The sequence below is a fragment of the Lepidochelys olivacea genome (genome assembly GCF_965140295.1).
Source record: "Lepidochelys olivacea isolate rLepOli2 genome assembly, chromosome: 9".
Classification (NCBI taxonomy): domain Eukaryota; kingdom Metazoa; phylum Chordata; order Testudines; family Cheloniidae; genus Lepidochelys; species Lepidochelys olivacea.
The window spans coordinates 19,469,815-19,492,353 of record NC_140419.1 but is presented as its reverse complement, the minus strand read 5'-3'; the positions used below and the strand labels follow the sequence as shown (position 1 = coordinate 19,492,353).

General features: G+C 39.5%; 1 protein-coding gene across 13 annotated transcripts in view; it reads left to right on the top strand.

The window, feature by feature from the left end:
• LOC311525797 (uncharacterized protein) overlaps positions 1-22,539 on the top strand; it is a 59,312-nt gene that overhangs the window by 3,741 nt on the left and 33,032 nt on the right. For 2 of the 13 annotated variants that reach the window (XM_084638157.1, XM_084638153.1), the window contains one exon: positions 20,988-21,068. The exons of 7 other annotated variants lie outside the window; for them this stretch is intronic. Coding sequence is in view for 2 of the 6 variants with exons in the window: in XM_084638150.1 (XP_084494276.1) it covers positions 15,802-15,944 (143 nt within the window). In the remaining 4 variants the exon portion in view is untranslated. Of the gene's footprint in view, positions 1-15,773; positions 15,945-20,987; positions 21,069-22,539 lie in introns of those variants that run through there. 4 more of the 13 variants (XM_084638152.1, XM_084638158.1, XM_084638156.1 and 1 more) reach the window with 3 other exon arrangements.

Below are 22,539 nucleotides of genomic sequence, written 5' to 3'. Positions count from 1 at the left end.
ACCAACTCGTTCCCTTTTTAATAGATCCTCTACATAAATGACAATGGTTGGGAAAAAGAGGGAGCTTTCTACCAAGCTTTCTCCGCCTGACTAGAAAGAAATATTCCGAGGTTTAATAGTCTCCTCTCCCTCCAGCAAGCTGTGGCCAGGGTGAACGCAATAAACAGTGCAAGGACAAGGGAAACTCATAGCTGCTGTAACTATTATATACAAGATCTTCTGTCTAGTTTTCTCTATATTTTGGAAAACCAGCATGCAGCTTAGGCTTTGCAAGAATTGTGTAGATCTTTATTTAGCAGTAATTTAGGAACAACCATAAGCACATGCAGTGTTTCAGGGTCTTTGTGGATTTCTGTTTAGTAATCACTATAACCACCCGTGTGGTATGCATCTTACACAGGCACCGTCTGCATAGAGAGGACATAGAGTGGGAGCAGTACTGAGAAGAGATTCATCAGGCCAAGTGAACATGCTGTATCCCAAGTGGGAGGAGGTGAAAAAAGACACAAGTGGGCTGCGAAGCTTATTAATTTGTGAAGCAAATTCCACATGTAAAAGTGCTTGGGAAAGATATCAGGTGGAAAGCTTTGGAGACTGGAGTTCTCTGATTATCCACAGACCAGGTACCATAGGGACAGTGCAAGCTTCCCTAAGCCATGCAGTGTGCTTCAACATTCTCCTGGAGGACCTACCTCTGGGGATAAGAGCATACTTTATTCTCCATGTCCACTCAGTTTTTGGGTTCTCTCCTGAGAATGCTAACACAGGTGTCAGTTAGTGCCAACTGCCATGGTGATTTTAAGCTGCGGACATCTTTCCATTAGGAGTTCAGGGCCAGATCCCTCTCCCATTGAAATATAGTCGCATGACTTTTAATGAGTTCAGCTACAGGAGAAATTCCTAGATGGAGACCACCAGTGCTTTTCCCAGGCCTCAAAACAGCAACCACATGTTAATGTCATTAGTGACTATAGACTGGGCTAAATTCAAACCAGTGAGGAAGAGGTAAAAGGATTCAAATCCTATTATTAGTCCATTACTGAGCCATCCATTTGCCCTGTAAGATACCACTTTGTCTGTTCTGTTAAGAAAAATGTAGTTAAAATAGATTCTGTTTCCTCAGAGGGGAAAACTGGCTTTAGGGTCATGTATGTATGGATAGTTTAGTCTGAGGAATTCTAGTGAAGATGTTGAAAAAGAAGAACCGCAATACAGTATGTTTTTGGCATAACATGTTCATTCAATACTTTGTATGGTATAAACCTGCTTTTTCAACATTATTTAGTTCATTTATCCGATGGGATTTAGCCGATGGGATTTATCCACACTACTGCAGGAAAGAACATTTATTCCAGAAGCTGAGACAAACTGGTCTAATCCTAATTTAGAAACCAAGATCTCCTTGCTACTATACCAACATGTCAAATCAATTTCAAGTGGAAATGAACTGTGCTACTGGTGGTGGGACATATATGGTCAGACACAAAGGACTGAATCCTCCAGTCCCGAACCCACTGAAGTCAGTGTAACTATTCCCACTGACTTCAATATTTACAGTGTAACTATTCCCACTGACTTCAATATTTACAGTGTAACTATTCCCACTGACTTCAAGGTGAGAAAAACTGGACCTTATGGACCCAATTCAACTTCCACTGAAATTAAAGGGAATCTTTCTACTGATTTCAATAGGAGTTGGGTAAAGCCCTAAATTAAGATTATTTCAGCCTTGTTCAACTGAAGGCTCTCTTTGCACTTTGCACTCTACAGTACAGATATCTAGGTTGACATTTCATTTATAAATCCAAACACAGATTAGTTTAATTATATAAATATTTATGAACACATATGATATTGATTATACATAATATATATAAACTTGGGATTTTCTAAGGGAGTTAGGTATCCAGCCGCACTGAAATTCTTTAGGATTTGGGTACTTAGTTCCCTAATGGCCATTTGGAAATCCAAGTTATAATTTTTATAATTATATGATTATTCAGTTCTTAACAAATAATTACACATTACCCTACAGAGTACCAATCTACTATATTTTCCATGGTAGATCCATCGTAACTGATATAGCAGAATGACATGCAGTGTACTTCTGTTATGAGATCAAAGGTACAGAAATGTAAGTTATCACACATTACCTACTAATTTACAGGTCCTAAACTAATTTATGTTGAATTTAAGGACAATTTTCATGTATTTTACATCAAAAATCCCTCTCACACAGGGACCCTTAGACAAATTACATGAAATCAGTTTACAGCCATAGGGATTGTTTGCTGCAAAGTATTTGAAGGTATGTGTGAATATTAAAAAGAGCTGAGTAAGAGGGGAAAATGGTGAGGATTCAAACTGAACAGCCAACACCATTAAATTATGAATGCAAAATGTTATTTAATGCAATATTATATTTAAGAAAGAGGCCACTTGCCAATCTTTTGCACATCCTCTATACCCGTCAAAAGATGCATGTGTTCAGTCAGCACTCTCTCAAAAAGTTTAAGTGTCAATATCTTTTCTTCTCCAATCTTGTGTATTTTAAGAGTGATGGAGGAGGTGATATTACCAGATAACATTAAGAAATGGATTGTAGTAACTATTTAATAGCAAAGGAGTTATTCTGAGAAAATGGAAATCTGCAATTCCTTCCTCATACACAGACTGACTTAGTGAGCTCTCTACTATGGCATTAATGGAAAAAAAAGACTCTGTCTAATAGAAATACTTGGAAAAAATAATAATGTGTCTGGTCAGACATGAACTATTGCATACTTTTGTAGTATAGTGTATATTAGTCCCCAACACTTATAGGTTATGTTTGCATTTATTTATCTATTTAGTCACTTTAATCATTAATATCCTGCACGACCTCTATGGGTTCAGGGGTTTGTTTGCTTGTTTTTGTTGTGTTTCTTCCAGGTTTTGCAAATAGTGAATGTTGAATTTTGTTATTCATATGCTACTTCCATCTTGTGTATATATTCATACATGTTTTCTTTTGTTATGTATTTATATTTTACATAAAAACAAAAAATAGTAAACAAAAGAAAGAGAAAGGTACACAAAATTAGCTAACATGGTCAACAGATGCATGGGACATAATATATAAAATCCAGACCTAGTGAACATTTCAGGAGCAATTTTTAACTAATGGTACAATAGTCTTGAATATTTTTTCTGTTATATTAGGCACAGATAAATTACTTGTTTCCACCTCAGCATACAACCCACATTTTTTAAAAGTGTCCAAATATTTATTTTGGCCAATGTCAGAAAACACCCTCCAATTTATGTGTGAATTTCTCATTTACCTTTATTAGGGTAATATGCAGTCATGGTTATGCATACACAGTTTCCTGTGACAGCAAGGAAAATTTCATGCATGGATCAAAAGCCAAATAATTCCCTTAGGGTGTTCCCGGAAATAATGAACTCTCTCTGTTATAATGCAGAAATGTGGCTTCTTCAGATGTTTTCATGCTCCAAATAGAGATTTCTGCAGCATGTCAACCGCAACCACATTTGTGCCAAGGTACTGCATCTTCTTTGGTGAAGCCAAAGCAGGGCAGTTTTAATTCCCTGCAACACAAATACAAATTCTGATATATTGAATTAGGTTGAACACTGATGATGTGAATAAGGTGACCAGATGTCCCAATTTTATAGGGACAGTCCCAATATTTGGGGCTTTGTCTTATATAGGTACTTATCCCCCTCCCCTGTCCTGACTTTTTACACTTGCTATCTGGCCACCTTTGGTGTGAAGGAAGAATGTAGATTTGGAAATTCCTTCCACAGCAAGAACCACTGACCTAATATCGAAGTGGCAAGAAGAAGAGGATTTAAAATGAGATCTACTGCCCTGCTCATGTGCTAAGATCCTTAGGCAATGTGGAATGTTATCTTCAGACCCCTCCGAGTAGAAGATTTCATCCAGCATCCCAGGGTACTCATGTACTATCAGATTATTTCTACAAGTATCTATTTTAAGTGTCCTGATTTCTATTTGCAACTACTAGTGCGGAGTGTGCTTTTCACCAATAAATCTGTCTTTTGTGCATACCACTTTCTTTGCTTAATTTGAGTATATGAAGATAGAGATTGCCCAAGAGTATGCACTGGAATCAACAGTACAGATTTGCAAGGCATCAGTTAGAGTTAGAGTTGCCAGAATTAGAAACATCAGCATGAACAGATCATGTCATGGCAATTCACCAGCATTACGCCATAACATGAATAATTTTACAAAGTATATTGATAGAAGCTGCTTCTGTCTTGCTGAATACTGTGTGAAGAAAGACACTTGCTGCTCATATGAAAAGAAAAGCTCACATTTGGAAAAGGAAAGGAGGAAAGAATGGGCTGCAGCCCAATTTAACAGTCCAAATCAACCCCTTCCATTGGGAAATGTCTGCCCTCACTAAGACAAGGTCTGTTAATCCTGGATAGGCCTCATTTGTCACCTGCCAATCTGCTAGCGATAACCGGCAATCATTTTATTGGAAGACAATTATCCTCAAACTCTAAGGGATTGCCAACACATGGGGAATTGCTACTTTGATCAGTCCTGATCCTACTCCCAATGAATTTAATGGCAAAATTCCTATTGGTTTCAGGCATACAGTATCAGACCCATAAGAAGTTGATCAAACGACCTGTTGGACAGTGGCCAAAGTGACATTTTTTCAAATGTTCATTGGAGTAAATGGCATGAAACAGCCCAACATTTGCTGTATATTGCATGGGAGGATTGTGAGAAAAAACACTTATTTGGCCAGCTATCCATATAGTCTATGTGTTTATATCATGTTAATCACCAGGGTGTCTGAACTACTTAGTAGAACTATCTAAAGTCAGCAACTAGACTAAGGAACTAGATTAAACACACTAAATCCCTCATTCTTTCCTCCTTTTCTCCCGGCATATAGGTGAAACCCTAGCCTCATTGAAGTCAATTGGAGCTTCACCATTGACTTAAATAAGGCCAAGTAATAAGATTTACCCTCTTTTCCTCTTCTTCCATTTCTCCCTCTTCTTTCTTTTAGAATCTTCTATTAGACTTAGTTACTCTTTGAAGTTATTAAAAGCTAGGATGTAGATGTGGGCTTTATATTTCATGCCAAAGGCAGCCAGATGAATAGTCATTGTAATCTCTCATGGAAGGTCATGGGCCAGATGCTCATGTCACCTTCTCCTGCAAGGCTCACCCTCCTCTCTTGTTCTTGATGACACAGCTGTTATAGTAGAGTCTGATCTTGAATACAGAGGCAGTAGTATCTGATCTGACATCAACTCAGCTCATTAAGGTTTTGAAAATCAAGAGAGGTTGACTAATTCTGACCTAACTTGTACTGGAATAATTTAAGTCAAAGGAGTTATGCTGGTGTAAAACTGGGTAAAAGAGCGAAGAAACAGTGCTTAGCACCTTGAATATCATCTAATATTTGACAATAATCACCATAGTATTCAGATTTCTAGCAATCGATGCCTAAATACATAATCATGCTTTTGAGACAATACTTTTAAACCTAAAGGCAATAATTTCCAGCTTTCTTGTCTCAAAGAAGGTGCTTTAAGTTAATACAAATTGGAGGATACTGGAGAAAAACTGTTTTAGATTTATTCAAATAATCAATGTATTTGCTTACTAATTTGCTTGGTCTTATGACATTTTAAATAATATATACCTTGACATTCTGTTAAAAGGATTAATGTGAGCAATGATTGTTTTGATTCACGAACTTCCCCAAATGGACATGCTCATAGGAAGAAACTCTATCATGGAAGAAAAGAATGACTTCTTTCATAATGACAAAGGAAGTAAAAATAAAATAATTGATTTTAAATGACATACCTATAATCGGCAATAATTTTCACCAGGCACCAAAAAAGGTTGTTCTAAGATTTTTGGGAAAAAATATGAAATATTTTCAACTCTGATCTTTCCAGCCTCACTGAATCTTGCATTTAATATTTTGTCCATATACTCATACGCTACAAGCAGTAACCAGTAATACTGAATTCTTCTCTGTTGTCTGATGGGTTTTTTTATTTGTTTTTGGTGGGGAGAGGGAAAGGGGTCAGATCTTGTATTCTTTTTGCTCCCAAAATTCCCATTGAATTTAATGAGAAGATGATTGAAATGGAGGATCAGGCCCAGTGTTTGTCACTCTCAGCAGTCATTATTCACTATACATTAAGGAATGAAATGTACATGATCCCACATTCCATCCTTACAAATGCAAAATTACAATCAAAATTAATAGGAACTTTGCATGAAAAATAGGTACAGAGTGTAAGTAGATACAACAACATTAAAAAATAATACAGTACGCTAAACAACAAGCATTCAAAAATCATGATTTAGATCCCTCCAGAATGTTGAGATTGGCTTTAAAATCTTCAAATATACAAAATGTACATCTCTAGCCCTTATGGTTGCAGAGAAAAGTTTAAGTGCCTTCTGGTTTTTGAGCTTTAGGGTTCACATTTGCAAACTTTTCTCTGCAACCGTAAGGCTAGAAACTTACATTAAAAAAATTAAAGCTGAAATACTTATGTAATAACCTGATTCCAGGACCTGGGGCTTTAAGAAAAGTACCAAATATTGTAAGACTTGCAACAGAATCATAATTGTTGGTAACTCTGAAGATAAACAAAAAAGTCTGCATTCTTAATATATGAAAAACAGTGGTATGCTGTATTATAAAAGTTTTAACAAACTCAGAAATGCACAAGTACCTTTGATGTATTATTTATTAGCTATTCTAAAAGAGAAATGAAACATCCTGTTATCTGTTGATTTAACTAATCTCAAAATCCAAGGAATAAATTGTATATAATTCATTAATTTGTGGGGTATACAGTGCCCAAGCATCAAATAACATACTATGTCTTGCACTGTCAAAGGTTTAGCAATCACACTGCTGAGGAACAGTGTAAATAAAACATACAATGGAATCATAAATGAAATTACCAGATATTATTTTAAAATACAAGAGCTTAAATATATCATATCTGTCATCTGAACAGTCAGCAATCATTGATATCTGTTATATTTTGAAAGGACTCTGGGGCAGACTCAGCTATGCTTACTCACATTGAATAGCCCTTTACTCCTTGAGTAGTCTGATTGAGGAACCAAGATAGCTCACTGATTATGGAGGTGCTACTCAACATAGGCTGGCCTGATCTCCCCCTGCTAGACTATAACCGGTACAATAATAATACCTGCTCTGTTTCAAGTCAGAAGATGTGTTGTAGAACTGGGAAAATTCAGTGTCCATTATATTCTGCTATATTAACTGCTTTTGTTCTGGTTTACAAAATGAGTGAATTAATTTACAGCAATTATCTCTTGTACCAGGCAAGCTGCAGCACTCATCTGCAGAGGCCAGCTTGGAGCAAGAAAATGATTTGCCATGATGATTGATTGTATATTATAGAAATGCCAAAGTGCCCCAGTTATGGACCAGGGTTCTGTTGTGCTAGGTTCTTTATAAACGTGGAATAAGAAAGGCCATCCCTAACCCCAGAAATCTTTCAATTTCAATAAATATCTATGTGAGTGCATATATGGTCATCCTCTTTTGTACTAAAAATTTCTGGCACTGTATTCATACAAGAGATCACCCAGAGCCTGATTCTGGTCTCTCACAAGTTTTTTGAACCTCAAAGCTCATTAGTTTCAAGAGCAGTTATTTTGTTAATTTCCAGTGTGCCATATAGGAGACCTAAGTTTAGCAACTTCTCTAGTAAAGCCACATGAATATTTAACTATCAGAATATCTTCTACACTTGTATAGTGTCTCCCTGACAGGTATTTTTTCAGTGCTGCTGTGTTTCTAGCTAGGCTCTGCTTAGGTATAGCTGCTTCAGCCCATGACAGCTGCTTAGGTCTTTTGTCACTTTTTTACCACTGGAATCCCAACTAAGAGCAGGGCCTTATTGTGATAGGCTCTGTGCAATTGCATTATAAGAAATGGTCCCTGCCTTGAAGACTACTATCTAAAAAGACAAGACAGTTGAAGGCCGGGAGGGGAAGAGGGGAAACAGAAGCCCGGAGAAGTGAAGTGACTTGACCAAAGTGCCACAGGAGCTCATTGGCAGAACTGGGAATAGAACCCTGGTCTTGTAACTCCAAGTCCAGTCTCCTACCCACTAAACTTTATCCAGGCAGTTAGTTTTATCTTTCGTGACAGAAGCCTTTTGTCAATTAGTTAAAAACTGATAACGTAAAATACATTCATTTGTGAGGATGTGCAAGGTCAGACAGCTATTTTGTTGGGACATGCAATCTCCCTTCCTGCCGTTTAACATTAGAGCCACTTCACATTTCAGCAGAGTTACTTCTGATTTACAGTGGTGTGAGGTCAAAATCAAATCCCCTGTCCCTATACTCACACACAGGACCTGCAGCTCAGTAATGTCCAGTTAAAAAACTATAACTGAAAATCACACAGAAACTGTATGCTTAACTACAACCAAATTAAGCAAACTCCTGAAAGCAGCAGAACTGCAAAAATGCCAACATTCTATGGCCACACATACCTTCCCAATTCTCCCCTGCCTTGCACCTGTGCAAAGCAGGTGAGCACTACTGGGTCAGAATGGCAGCATTTCACACTCAGCTTGCACATGTGTAAATAATTATACAAGGCAGTGGAGAATTAGGTCCACCAGGACTGATTAAAGAGAATAGAAAAGGATATAGGCTTTTGCATTCTGGTTTTCATTTTACAATTTAAAACAGTGTCACCTCTCAAATTTCTTTATATATTTTTTAATGTATCAACATTCTAAATAACATATAATTAATTTTTAAAATGCACATTACACTAGCCTTACACAAAACAATGCAATTCTATTTTATAGCAATAATTAATGTTTTATCTCATGCAGTTTTACAAATTATCCATATAAAGCTCGTTTTAGGGAAAGCTGCTTAGAGAGATTTCAGGGGGCACTAATCCACAGGACTTTCATTGGAATACTAAACACAAAGTCATATGAAAACCTTATCATGGCAAACCTAATTGAAACATATTTGCAATAATATAGTACTAAACTACAAAAATCTCAAACACACCATGAATTATGGGTTTGCTATGTATATTTGCTGGAACATCTTTAAAACTGCATCATTTCTATTTGTTTGTACAGAGGAATAAATTAGTCATTAACACACACACACACAATTTAGATATAGAAACCCTGATGATCTTTGTGTTTTCCCCTTCTTTCTGCTCTTGCAGAAAAATAATTAACAATATTGACACTGTTAAACAGTCACTGTTTACACTTCCAGCTTTGTGGGTGGCTAACTATTTATGTTGCAGGACCCTAAGCAGAGAGCTGTAAGGAAAGAGCCCACACACATACCACAAACACCAGAGTACTGCTTTGTGCAAGCTGATTTTAATTGTAAAGTGAGAACATGGGTTTTCCAACCTCTGAAAATACTGGTGAATATCAAACGGCACCATAATTATCATGCTAGGTCCAGTTTGCTGCAAAAGCCTTCAGGCTCCCCCAGATGGCGCTTTCATGTCCTGTTCTCCCAGTGCTGAGGTTGGTCAGTTACCCTCAGAAGGTTATAGCTAGCAGAGCAATTTAGGTTTAGAAGCTCAGAAGGCTGATCCCAGAGCAGCAGCAGCCTTTTGGAATTAGTCACACACTATTCCCAGCGCTGGGAGGAAGAGAAAGCAACAGCTTCTGTGTGAGCTGGACTTCCAGTTTTAGCAGACAGTTGCTCCATTTCCAGTCCAATCTATCAGAAAACACTGAATGGAATAAAGCAGGTATCCTCAAAACAGGTTTCTTTCTTTGTATATGACTCTGTTTGTTTGTGTGTGCTTCATACAGTTGTGCCTATGGTGGCAGTCATAATAATGCACATTCTCACTAGATCTGGATCATTAATGCACACTTAATTTTTCTAGCAAAAAAACCCTCTTGCTCCTGGCTTCAGGTTTTCACTATCTGCTAGTGTATGTAAAACTAAGACAAAGCTAGTTCATAAAGAATTTTTACTTCTTTATTCTCTTAATAACTGACTTGTATCTCCAGTTCATCCATCCTTTTTGAATTATTTGATTTTTGCTAATGTATTTAAAAAATTTAATTTACTCCTATGGGCTATTATCCACACCCATATTATTTTGTATAATGTGCTGTGTGAGGGCTGAGACAGATATAGGTCAGATCATATCTCCCCTTAGCTCTGCATGTATGGGGGGATACTCCTTGCACACTCTTCCCTTATCCATGTTCCTTGCTCCCCATACCCTGAAGATGGCTCTCCAGAAGCTGTAGAGTTAGTTTGGGGGTAGGGGGAGTCAGGGCAGGTGAGTGGAACAGTGGGTGCATCAGCAGTGGGGTCCAGGGTAACACACATCATCCTCCCCCCCAACTCATGGAAGTTATCTAGGCTATATTAATTTTTTCTATGAATTTCTTCTCCTTAGGAGTCATTGTGCCCTGACAGGGCAGGGCCTGGAAGTATTGTGTGGGAGCACCTAGGAAAACAAAGATAGTCTCCAAACTCTTGGCCTCATATACTGCAAAGAGAAAAGGAACACAACATATGGTCAGGGGCTTAAAAGAAGTTGCCGACTCATGGAAATGACAGTCCTGGTTTCAAGTGGCTTGCATGACCATTAAAATCTACCAAAGGTTATTTCAAGCCATTGCAACATCATAATCTTACCATAGTGTATTACAGCTTTGTGGAAAGTCAAGGTGTCATGTTGCATCTTGCAGATGTTAAAAGGAGCAGTCCTTAACAAGGGGAAGGAGTTAGATATGTGTATTTTCTCCCCTCTCCTCATCAGTTACAACAGATTTTGAAGCTAATGTGAGATGGAAAGGATTAGAAAGGAAACAAGAAGATTCCCCCTCCCCTCAAATTCCAGCTGCGTAACATGTAGTCCAAACAACAACATAGCAACTTGCAATTTAAAGGTTGTTTCAGCAGGAGACTCCCACCAAATTCATATGTTAGAGGTTTTGTTATTATTTTATTTAGTTCTAAGTAGCTTATTTTAACCAAAGATACCCACTAGAAAATTTACAAATGCAGATCCAAATTATGCCCATTTAACTTGGGTGTAAATAGTGAGTAAATCTTTGAGCCAGTGAACTTTCTCTCAGATTGCACCAAAGTAAGTGAGCAAATACTTTGGCTTGAACAGAACAGATAAAAATAAAACAAGCAGTGAGCAAAGCCAATTATGTTCCACATTGCCTAGGGATGGTCAACCTAATTTACAGCTGACAGTGATTTGATGGACTGAATCATATTTTCTGACCTAGCATTTGGAGTAATTTTTATTGTAAAACAATCATTACAATATAAGACTTTCAGTACCATCAGTGTCACCATGACAAATGCCCACATGAGCATTAGCCTTGCTGCTAGGGTTTTTCCTCCAATTTTTCATTGCTTGGCATGTTCTAGAAGGTAGCTGGATGTGGTGTTCCCTGATTCTATCCTCAACACAAGCCCCAGGCATGGCAACTAATGGGTCGTGTAAGGGCTGCTATGCCAATACTACCATTTTGTCAGTGGGGAGATGTTACCTGTCTCTCTGCTTGTAATTTTTTCAGTGGCACCTAATTTAGCTCGTTTGTTCAGTTTGTAACTGAAGAACACCAGTCTGGGGGCTTGGTAGAACATTTTTTTCTTCTCTTCCTCATCTCAGATCCAGTGATGCAATTAGAAATCATTTCTTGCTGGTACTGCACTCATGGGAGGGACACAAGGGGGGGCACGTGACCTCCCCACGTGACCCTCCATGTGACTCCTCCCTGCCCTGCCCCCACCCCGGGGCCTCTACTCTCTCCCCGTCCCCTCCAACTCTCCCCTTTGTAAATAGAAACATCAACATGCTTAACTAGTCACTTTCTCCCCACATATGTAGTATTCAATCTGTTTATATGGAATATGGGAGTTGGGTGAGGAGCCATTTCAGCATATTTATGACTTATTAAAAGACAAATTTTAAGTACAACTGTATCCTAAACTGCTTTATGGTATTGTACCCAAACATTGCATTTCAATGGGGGATTCAACTTCCTTTAACTCCTGAAACTCTTACCAGTCCACAAAAGTGGTCCATAGTTATGCAAATTGTCCCATTATCTTCAATGGAATTGATCAAATGATTAAAGGTTTGCAGGATTAGGTTCCAAGTTTTTAAATTGTTCTGGATGAAACTGACAATATCTGAGCAGTCTGATGAGAAGGAGCTTCATTCAAATAAAGGTGGGCAGATGTGTGATAAATCTTAGCTCCGTTGCTAAGATGAGGAAAATAGTTTCAGCAAAGTTCTTGGCAGATTCCTGAGGCAGCTGGTTTAAGGCCATCAGCGTCCGGCATTATAATTTCACTTATAGTTCTCTCACCCACAAAGCTGGAAAATGAGGCATTTGTTTTTGTTGTTTTGCTGCTCCAGTTCCAGTTAACAAAATGCATGTTAGACTAGTTTGGCTGCAAGGAAGAATTCTGTGTACACTGGGGACAACACCTGATCTGTAAGGCTGCAAAACTGGGCTAACATCAGAATCCAAACATCCTCTGGTCAGTGTAAGCGGAGGCATTCCTCTAATGATTTGGACTTGATGTGATGCAGTATGGATGTCATGGATAATTCAGACCAATGGGGTGAAACAGAATAAAAAACACTGTTTAAACACCTTCCACCCTGCAATCCCTCCCCTCTTGATGACTCCTGACCAACATAACAGCACAATACGTATGCTAACAAACTTAAACAAAGCCTTTGTTTAAGTTTGTTAACATATGCATTGTGCTGTTAAAGCCATTTAAAGAATGAATGCCCTCTGGAGCCACGTTCTGCTCCTTTAAGGAGTAGAGCACAGCCCTGGCTAGCCCCAAGTCTTTCCGGTACCCTGTACCCACTAAAAATCTCTTGCCGGTACTACGTACTGGCGGGTACCGCCCTACTTGCACACCTTTTCAGATCCTCTCTAACTTTGCCCCCATATGTGATTTTATTCTTTTGAGGGATTGATTTTCCCCCCCTAAATATTTAGGGATATATTATCTCCCACAGTGCATTGCTGTGCTGTCCAGGAGCATGCAGAGAAGGAACTGCAAATCATTGAATTGCTTCCCTGCTCCTCCCTTGGTTCAGGGGGGTAGTAATTTCCTGCTGGGCTATGCCAACCATAGATAACTACCCACCTCCCTGTACTGGCCCAGGTCTGTGGGCTGGCATGCTGGAATGCAGAGACAAGGCACTATCACTCCCTCCCACCTGCAGGAAGGAGCAGATGCGACACCCCCTTTAATCTTGCGTGCACTGATCCAAGATCCAGGTAGTCTGTGTGCAGGCTTCAAATGTTGTCTTACTTCCTCTTACTCCTCTGTCTAGGCACACAATCTGGCCTTCTGCCTAGCCCTTTATGAACAGAACACAGTGACACCCAATTTATTTCCATCCGTTATTAACAAATTACCGGTATTCTTACTGTTTCCTCAAGAGGTCTGATCCTTGATTTTTCTAAGCTGTTGGGGCTGGCTACTCTGCAGAAGACATATCCCATGCTGAGCGGTAAGACCCAATGTATGGCACAGAAATAAAGGGAAGCTTAGTGAAGGCTATTGGAGGAAGGGAAAGGTAGGGATGAAGACTTATGCTCTTGAACATGGGAGATTTTGCACTACCCACCTGCTCAAATCAGATGCTGGTAATTAGGATGTAGTGCATGTGCAGAGGACTTTACCTAATTATTTTGATCTTATTTTTGTTTGAGCTGTTAAACCTGGGATTTCTTTTTTTCCTGTGCAATATCTGGTAAAGATTGCTTATCAAATAATAGATAGGCACCCTGCTACATATAATTGGGAGGACAAAGGACCATAATTATGCAAAACCTCTGGTATAGAAGCAATTGGGACATATTACCAAGATTTGCTGTAATGTATTGCATACATATATCAATACCTATAATCCATCTAAAAAGCTATGTGAAAAGAACATTATTAAGGGTTGTAAAGTGAAGCACTAAGAAGCTAGGAAATGCCAGAATTGTGGTAACCAATGTACTCTTAATTCTGCTCTTTATGTGTTTGAATTTTAATAGAGTGTCTAATTACATGAGCACATTTTTTTTTCCACCCAGGACCAAAAAAACGAGGGTGGAAGTGAAGAAATGAATATATTTGGGTGACCCATCTAAACATCAATTAATTGAAGTTTGGTCACATGGGTTTATGTACTTGTAGTAAATCCTGAGGTCCTTATTCTTTACTCATGCTTTACTCAGACAAACTTGTATTCCTTGTATACAACCTGTCGTTAAAGTTTGGTTTAAGAAAATCCCAATTTGGTCCAGCAACATCTCTTAATTGATTGGCAGTCACAAATGCGTGAAGAGAGCTTCAGTAGGTCCCCAGGCGAAATAAGTGGGCAGAGTGGCTATGAAGAAGGGAAGCTGCACCAATGTGCGCCAGGAAAGCGGGCTCTGTGCTAGCCTGAAATACATCTGTACAAAGGGGATGAAACGAGGGCCACACATACATGAAATTAATACCTAAGAATCTCCTCACAGAAGATGCAAATGGGAAGCAAGTGCTATTTTAGCCCATAGTTTGGTGTTGGATTTACAAAGAAGCTTCATCACCTACACAAAGTCTATTTATGTTTGTACCTGAATTTATGTGCTTGTGTAAGGAAGGTCAGTGAGCTTCAGCCAAATATGCCGGAGATCTGGCTGTGAGGGGGATGGATAGCAGAACACAAGCAGATTAGCTGTTTGTTTGGGATTGCAACATTCAATACTCTGTGTAGATCTATGTGTAGATCTAAGATCACAGTTTTGCCCAATAAGCCCCTTAAATGGCTAGAACTCCAACAGCAAATGATAACAAACAATCCTTGCAGACTTGTTTCAAGAGCAAACATGTTAAAGAGATGGATTGCTTCAGGCAAGGCATTTAAAAGGTCTTACTCTTCTTGCTTTATAAGTGCATGTTCCTGTTCCCAAATAAATATTCCTTCTCTGAAATAAACACGCTGTTCAGGAAATGTTCAACTGAAATGAGTTACATTAACTTATGAGATGCCTGCATAGAAAAGCATGTCTCTGGGAGAGGAAATTCATGTCAATGAACAGTGTTTCCTCTAAGAGATGTCAGATAATGAGCTGACTACAAAACAAAGAGAGGACTCAGCAGCAATGTATTTAAGCCTGTGCTCAAGAGAAGCGTACTGCTGTCCAGTTTATGCACATTATGGGCTGAGTCTTTCCCCCACGGACTTCAAGAGGTATTTTAATTGATGTTAGTGGGAACAGGAGCAGGTGCTTTACACTCATACAGTTGAGGACATTCATATTTAGATTGCAGAAGCAGTTAAAGATGCCCATAAATATGCACTAAGCCCCAAAAGATATACACTGAACAACTATTAGCCTGGTTTGACTGGGCAAGGTGTGTGTAGAGCAGCGCTGTCTGCATTTCTTAGCTTGAAAGCGAAACATATTGTTTCAAAAAGGTCGAAGAGCCACAGTCAATAACTTGGAGCAGATTCCCTGCCCTGCACTTTTTGGCTGGCAGATGGCACTAAGGGCACAGGAACCAGGGCCGTCCCTAGACATTTTGGTGCCCCAGGCCTTCGCGGGGGCGGGGGGGGCAGCCCCAGGCCTTTGCGGAGCAGGCTTGGAGGTCAGGGGGGAAACCGCCCCCTCCTCCCCAGCACAAGCCGGGAGAGCAGAGGGGTTGGGGCTGGCTCGCTCCACTTCCCGCCGCCCAGGGATTGCTGGATGGGCCCGACCCCCGCCCCGCCCCAGCCTGCTCTGCTCTGCTCCAGTGGCTCCCAGCCTTGGGACTTGGAAGAAGCGGGAGGGGCCCCAGCACCCACTGGCGGAGCGGGCTGGGGCGGGGTCGCTGCACTTCCCGCCGCCCGGTGAGTGCAGGGCGCGCGCGACCCCTGCTGCAGCCCCGCAGGCTGTAGCTCAGGGGAAGGGGTGGGGAGAAGCGAGGCGGGCGCGGAGCAGGGGCGGGGGCAGCTTTCCTGGTTGGCTCAGGCGGCTGGGGGATCGGGCTGGCTGCTGGAGCAGCACGCAGCTGCGTCGGGCACCAGGAGATTTGGGAAATTGCCCGACGCCGCTGCGTAGTTTGAGTCTGCGTAAGGGTGGACCTGGCAGGGACCACCCACAGATCGCCAGATGGGGATTTCACCAGTGGACACGGTGCTGGTGTGGCTGGCTCCTAAGCTTCCCTCCTCACATCCTGGTACAGTGAGAGCAGAGAGGGATATTTTCTAAGGTGGGGAATTGGAGTAGCTGGAGCTTGCTGTACTCTAGCGGTCCCCAGCTGGCCGGGGCAGAGAATCAGGGAGCCGGACTGGGTTGTTATTTCTCAGCTTATCCTCTGTTCCCCCTCTCCTTGGCGACTGCTGGGGAAGACAGACCTCCGTTGTTAAGTGCTCTCATCGGCTTAGTTCAGCTCCTGTCCTGCTATCCCTGTAGCTCTCCCATTCTGGCAGGAATGTAGACAATCAAGCAGCCAAAGCTATTCTCTTCTCCCTCCACTACAGTACTATAGGAAGCCAGCAGAGGCGCTGCTGAGCAACTGCAGTAAATAAAGGACAACAGCTGGCTCACAGCATTGTTGCTCCTGGGTTTGCTGGGACAGTTTTGTGAGGTAGTTGAGGAGGTGCTGCCTGCAGCAATGTGCTTGATTCAGACGCTTCTATTTAGAGATTGCAGGGCCTGACACAAGGAACACATCTCCAGTTGATAGTCAGTGCAAATGGACAGCCATAGTTTTGAGACTGGAGGGCCAGATTTTGGATCACTACTGATGTACGTTATATGTATGTGGTCATGAATAACATGGCATGAGTGCCTGTATTCCACTCAGCATAGTATACAGGAGAAACCCTTTCATCAGATGACTTTCTGCTGCACAAGTGGACATCGTGAAGCCCGCCATGCCAATGGCATCATGGTTTCCATAGCAACTGATGTACATCAGTCAGAGAAAAGTAGAGGAAGACTGAGTATAAGGGTAAACTCTGAACAGTATCAGAAGAATATAGTTTTAGACTGCACATTGGAGAAACAAATCATGGGAAAGTGTATAGGGACACTAAAGTATTTATTGACAGCTCACATGGCTTCCCCTTTCATCGACAGAGTGATCACCCTAAATTTATGGCAATGAAAACTTTATAGAAACAGGCCTCTAGGGTGGGATTAACCTATCACTGGCCCTAAGTGAGCACAGGGTTGCAGCGCTGCTCAGGTTTGGCCTGACCACCATTATGATGGAGGGGTGGCAGGGTCAAAATTGAGTGAGTGGTGTTGTAACCTTGCGTACAGGGTGACAGCACCTCTCGGGGTTTCCCTTTCCTCTGAATTTAAGCCCTATGCGTGTGCCTCATTCGCTTATGCATTAATATCGTCCTGTACTCCTCCATAATACAGAGATAATTTTTTCCTCCTTCCTTCTCCTGCCGTTCTTCAACCTACTCTGTCATCTCTCCCTCCTCTTCCCCATTCTTGCTCTTTAGACAGACAGAAACAATATGTTGTGTTAAATTGGTAATTCCCATTGTACTGACTAGGCGGAGTTTAATCCCTTCATTAGATCTGGTTGGAAAAACTTTTGACAGAGCCATTTTCCACTTGAAAATGCAGTTCTGTCAAAAGTGAAATGCCTTGTGAAATCATGTAGATTTTGCCAAAATTTAATGTAGGAGTTAAAACAGGAAAAAGATTTCCAACGATGTAAAAACATCAGAATTCAACATTTTTTTAAATTAAAATTTCATTTTTTTGAGTGACTTCAGTTAATTTTTTTAAAAATTGTATTATATTAAAAATAAAAACTCAAAATAAAATCAAAACATTATCCAAAACAATTTATTTTTTTTTCTGAAATTTCCTTTGTGAAGAATTTTGAAATTTTGGGGTTTCATTCCAATTTGGAACAGAGGCAAATTTTAAATGCTTCACAGAATGGAATTTCTATCCTCTGCACAGGTCTGTCCTTCAAGTTGAGTTTAGCCAAGATTTTCAAAATAGGAGTCTTAAATTAGGTTCCTAAATTCATGCTTAAGCACCTAACTAAATGACTGATTTTTAGAGCATCTACACCTGCCATTGAGTTAATGGCTCTACACTTTCCATTGACTCAAATCAGACCATAGGAACCTACTTACCTATCTTAGAAGCCTAACTTTACAAACTCATTTCTGAAGATTTTGGTGTGTATTTTTAATCCTATTTTATTATAATAAGAAAGAAAGAAATCCTATTTTATTATAATAATCAACAAAGACTGCTTCTCCTGTATTTTTCTTACCAGTTCTAGAAATATGGGGCCATGTTCACAGATCAATACATTTTTAAGGCCAGAAGGATTCATTCTGATCATTTAATCTGACCTGCTGCATAACACTGGCCATAGAACCTAAGGTAGTAATTTCTGTATCAAACCCATAATTTCTGTCTGAGCTAAAGCATATCAGTTAGAAAGACATTTAGAACTGGAATTAGTTTGCAAACTGGACACCATTAAATTAGGCTTGAATAAAGACTGGGAGTGGATGGGTCATTACACAAAGTAAAACCTATTTCCCCATGCTAATTTTTTTCTCCTACTGTTACTCACACCTTCTTGTCAATTGTTTGAAATGAGCCATCCTGATTATCACTACAAAAGGTTTTTTTTCTCCTGCTGATAATAGCCCACCTTAATTGATTAGTCTCCTTAGAGTTGGTATGGCAAAACCTATTTTTTCATGTTCTCTGTGTGTGTGTGTGTATATATATATATATATATATTCCTACTGTATTTTCCACTGCATGCATCTGATGAAGTGGGGTTTAGCCCATGAAAGCTTATGCCCAAATAAATTTGTTAGTCTCTAAGGTGCCACAAGTACTCCTCATTCTTTTGGCATCCAGTTATGGTGATCTTATGGAAGTTTTGCTGTGGTTTCCTGCTCAACATATCATTGGAAAAATACCAGTTACATATCACTGATTGACTCCGCAATTGAGCACCTGTGACAGGCAACTAAGTTATGCCAGTAATTTCCTCAAAATAATTACCCACTCTAATTAACTACTTTGCTGCAGCATCAACTAACATGTTCATTCTTAAATATAAGTACCGGTAAGTAATTTTATGAGGCTACCGCTTGATAGTAAGCCTAGAGGAGCTTGATCTTATTTTGATTGATGCAGAAATTGGTAGTAATTATTATTACATGACTACCTTTCCACAAGAGCTATCTTGTAGCTAAATTTTAATAGGCCCATATACTGTGACACTTTTTTCTTGAAGGGGTGAAAAATCTTTTTCAACTCATTTTGGGTATTATAACAGCAGTAATTTTCTTGAAATTGGTCCTTAGTACAGTGGATAGCTCTCAGCTTTACCTCAAGATGGTTAACAAACCCTTCATTAACTGTGTTTAATGAAAATTTATATTTTTTATGTGAGTAATACTGAGCGACAAAGCATTATAATCTTGTCCTTGGTTATTGATATGTCAGAAACATGAACAAATGAGGTTCAAAATTCATATGTGTATAAATACACAGTACTGTATGTGGATATAGACTATATCTTGCCAGTTGTTACCATTTATTTCTTCACTATACCTTAACGTTTCTTCCTGAAATTTTCAGAACAATGCCTCATCACCTCCTGAACTCAGGAAATGGAGCATGATGAATGACTGAGGACATAATTTATGAAGATCTAATAATAAATATTAACACTTCATATCATCAGGAAACATTGCTATCTACAATAGAATTATTCGCACCAAATTTGAGGGTAATAAAGCACAATTGTGAAGATTAGAAAAACCTGGCAAAACCATTATAATGGACAACAGGATATGATACATCACAAAATTACTTGGCTGGATTTTCATCTTTTATACGCTATTGATAAAAAACACCTACTGGAATGTGTGAAATTGCTCTGGTTTAATTTTACCTAGAACAACACACACACAAAAGATTACAAGGATGATCAATTATTGATTTTGTCCTAGAAACTGTGATAAAAAGAACGGTCAAGGAGGAAATTTTCTGTGTGGGAGGCAGGGAATGAAACATTCAATATTTAAAAAAAAAACCTCTATATATGTAGATCATGTTCTGATAAATGAAATAATATGATAGGATTTCTCCCCTTCAAAACTGAAGGAAAAACTACAGAACGTTACTTCATGTTCTTAGCATGTGGGAACAATTCAGTTGACTTAGGAGAGCATTTAATAGGTATCACTGTTGATCCTCCTGACTTGTCATACTCATCCTCCCACCATGGTTCAGGTTTCTTCCATTGCCTGGTTGGCATTCTCATACAAGCTTGTGGTACCTTCTAAATAGCAGTTGAAGAATGAAGGGTTTGTGGATGCTAGTGGGGGCAATTTTGCCAAGGGGGTACAAAGGAAGAGAATAGAATTTATGCAACATGCTCTTTTCTGTATATTGAGGGCACTTGATGTGAACAATATATTTCTCAGGGTCTGAGGTTGTTTGGTAAACAGGACAAATCTAGGAAGTAACTGCTCTCTCTGGCATCTTCTCCAGGAAAATCAAGACCATCATGTTTAAAAGCTCAGTGAAGCATTAATTCTGATTCAGGTCTTGTCCCTACCTTTGGGGGAATTGATGTGCAGGTTTAGTGAGGCCCCAGTGGTAATATTGACACTGCTGATGATCCACCTTGCTGCCAGCTAGGAAGGGAACTCTGGAAGCCTCATGGAGGAGCTGGACTTTCATGCAAATGACCTGAGATCAATAATTTTGAGGTTGGGATTTGCTGTGGATCCTGAAGCTCTGCACAGATGAGACTCCACACTCATTTCCCCCATTTCAGCCACTAATCTCTCCTTCATCACCACAGTTAACATAAACTGAGTTAAAATATAGAAAGTTTTTACTTATTTTTTCCACATCTGAATGTTTTTGTGCAGAAGAAGACAACCTAGGTGCTTATTTCAAGCTTTTCTTCTTACTGTGCCAGAATTTGGAATGTAACCAGCTCCATCTTTATGGTAAGTGTCAATTAGAACGGGATGAATAGTTAAAAACACATTTTGGAATGTTTCCATGAATAAAAGACATGGAGTTCAGGTCCCTATGAATTATGGTGTGACATTATATGTTACTCTTGAGTATTTGGGTACAGGGTAGGTATGCATAAAACATTTGTTAAAACCATGATGTCAAGAAGGTTAGTATGACTGGTTATTCAGCCAAAAATTCTATTAATTATTCTCCTGTTCAGTTATCCAATCAAGGAACAGAAAAAATGCCATGTGACTTAGACACAAAAAGAATAATAACTATTTAAAACACTCACTATTCTAAGAAGCATTTCACAAAACAGGATGTAAATCATTTGGTGAATCCTACAACTGTTTCTCGGAAATCAGGACTGGTTTGTGAGCAGTACCCTAGCCTCCAAAGGGGATACATTTGTATTGAATTTTATTCATAACTAATAGTTCAAACAGATCTCATTTCAAGGATGACTAAACCACAGCACCTGATATTATGATAGCACCTAGCGGTCCCAACTGAGATTTATGTTGTACAAACACATAGTGAGAGACAGTCATCCCCTGAAAAGTTTACAGAGTAAATAGACAAGACAAACAAAGGGCTAGAAGGGAAACAAGTGACTTATCTAGGCCACACAGCAGGCCAGTGGCTGACCTGGGAATAGAGCTCAGGTTTTCTGGCTCATGAGCCAATGCGCTATCCACTAGCCCCTGTTGCCTCCCAGTGGATATTTGAGATGATTGAATTTATGAAGCCTTTTTTACTGAAGACAAGGGGGGAATTTGTTTAACTTTAAGAAGAACAGGAGTACTTGTGGCACCCTAGAGACTAACAAATTTATTTGAGTATAAGCTTTCGTGGGCTACAGCCCACTTCATCGGATGCATAGAATGGAACATACAGTAAGAAGATATATATATACACGTACAGAGAACATGAAAAGGTGGAGTAAGGGGCTAATTAATTAAGATGAGCTATTATCAGCAGGAGAAAAAAACTTTTGTAGTGATAATCAAGATGGCCCACTTAGACAGTTGACAAGAAGGAGTGAGGATACTTAGCATGGGGAAATAGATTCAATATGTGTAATGACCCAGCCACTCTCAGTCTCTATTCAAACATTCACTTTCCTTTTTCTCCCCCATCTCTACTGCCCAAGTTGCAGCTATTCCTTTTTTACGTTCAGAGAACTTGACCTCTATGTCTTCCTCCTTTTTTTTTTCTCCTCCTAAAAGTCTGCAGCATGCACTCTCAGGTTTAGTACTTATTCTCTTAGAGCTTAAGTCATTACCTTCACTTCCACTCTCTGCCTCACCATTTGATTCCTTCTTTCCTCTTTTATACCATGTTGCAGTAATTGCAACATTGTAGGTTGCAGTGAAATGAGCAAATGTACCTTTATGTTTAGTACAGATCAAACGTTACTTTTTGACATGTTTGCAGTTTGGATTTTTAAAACAC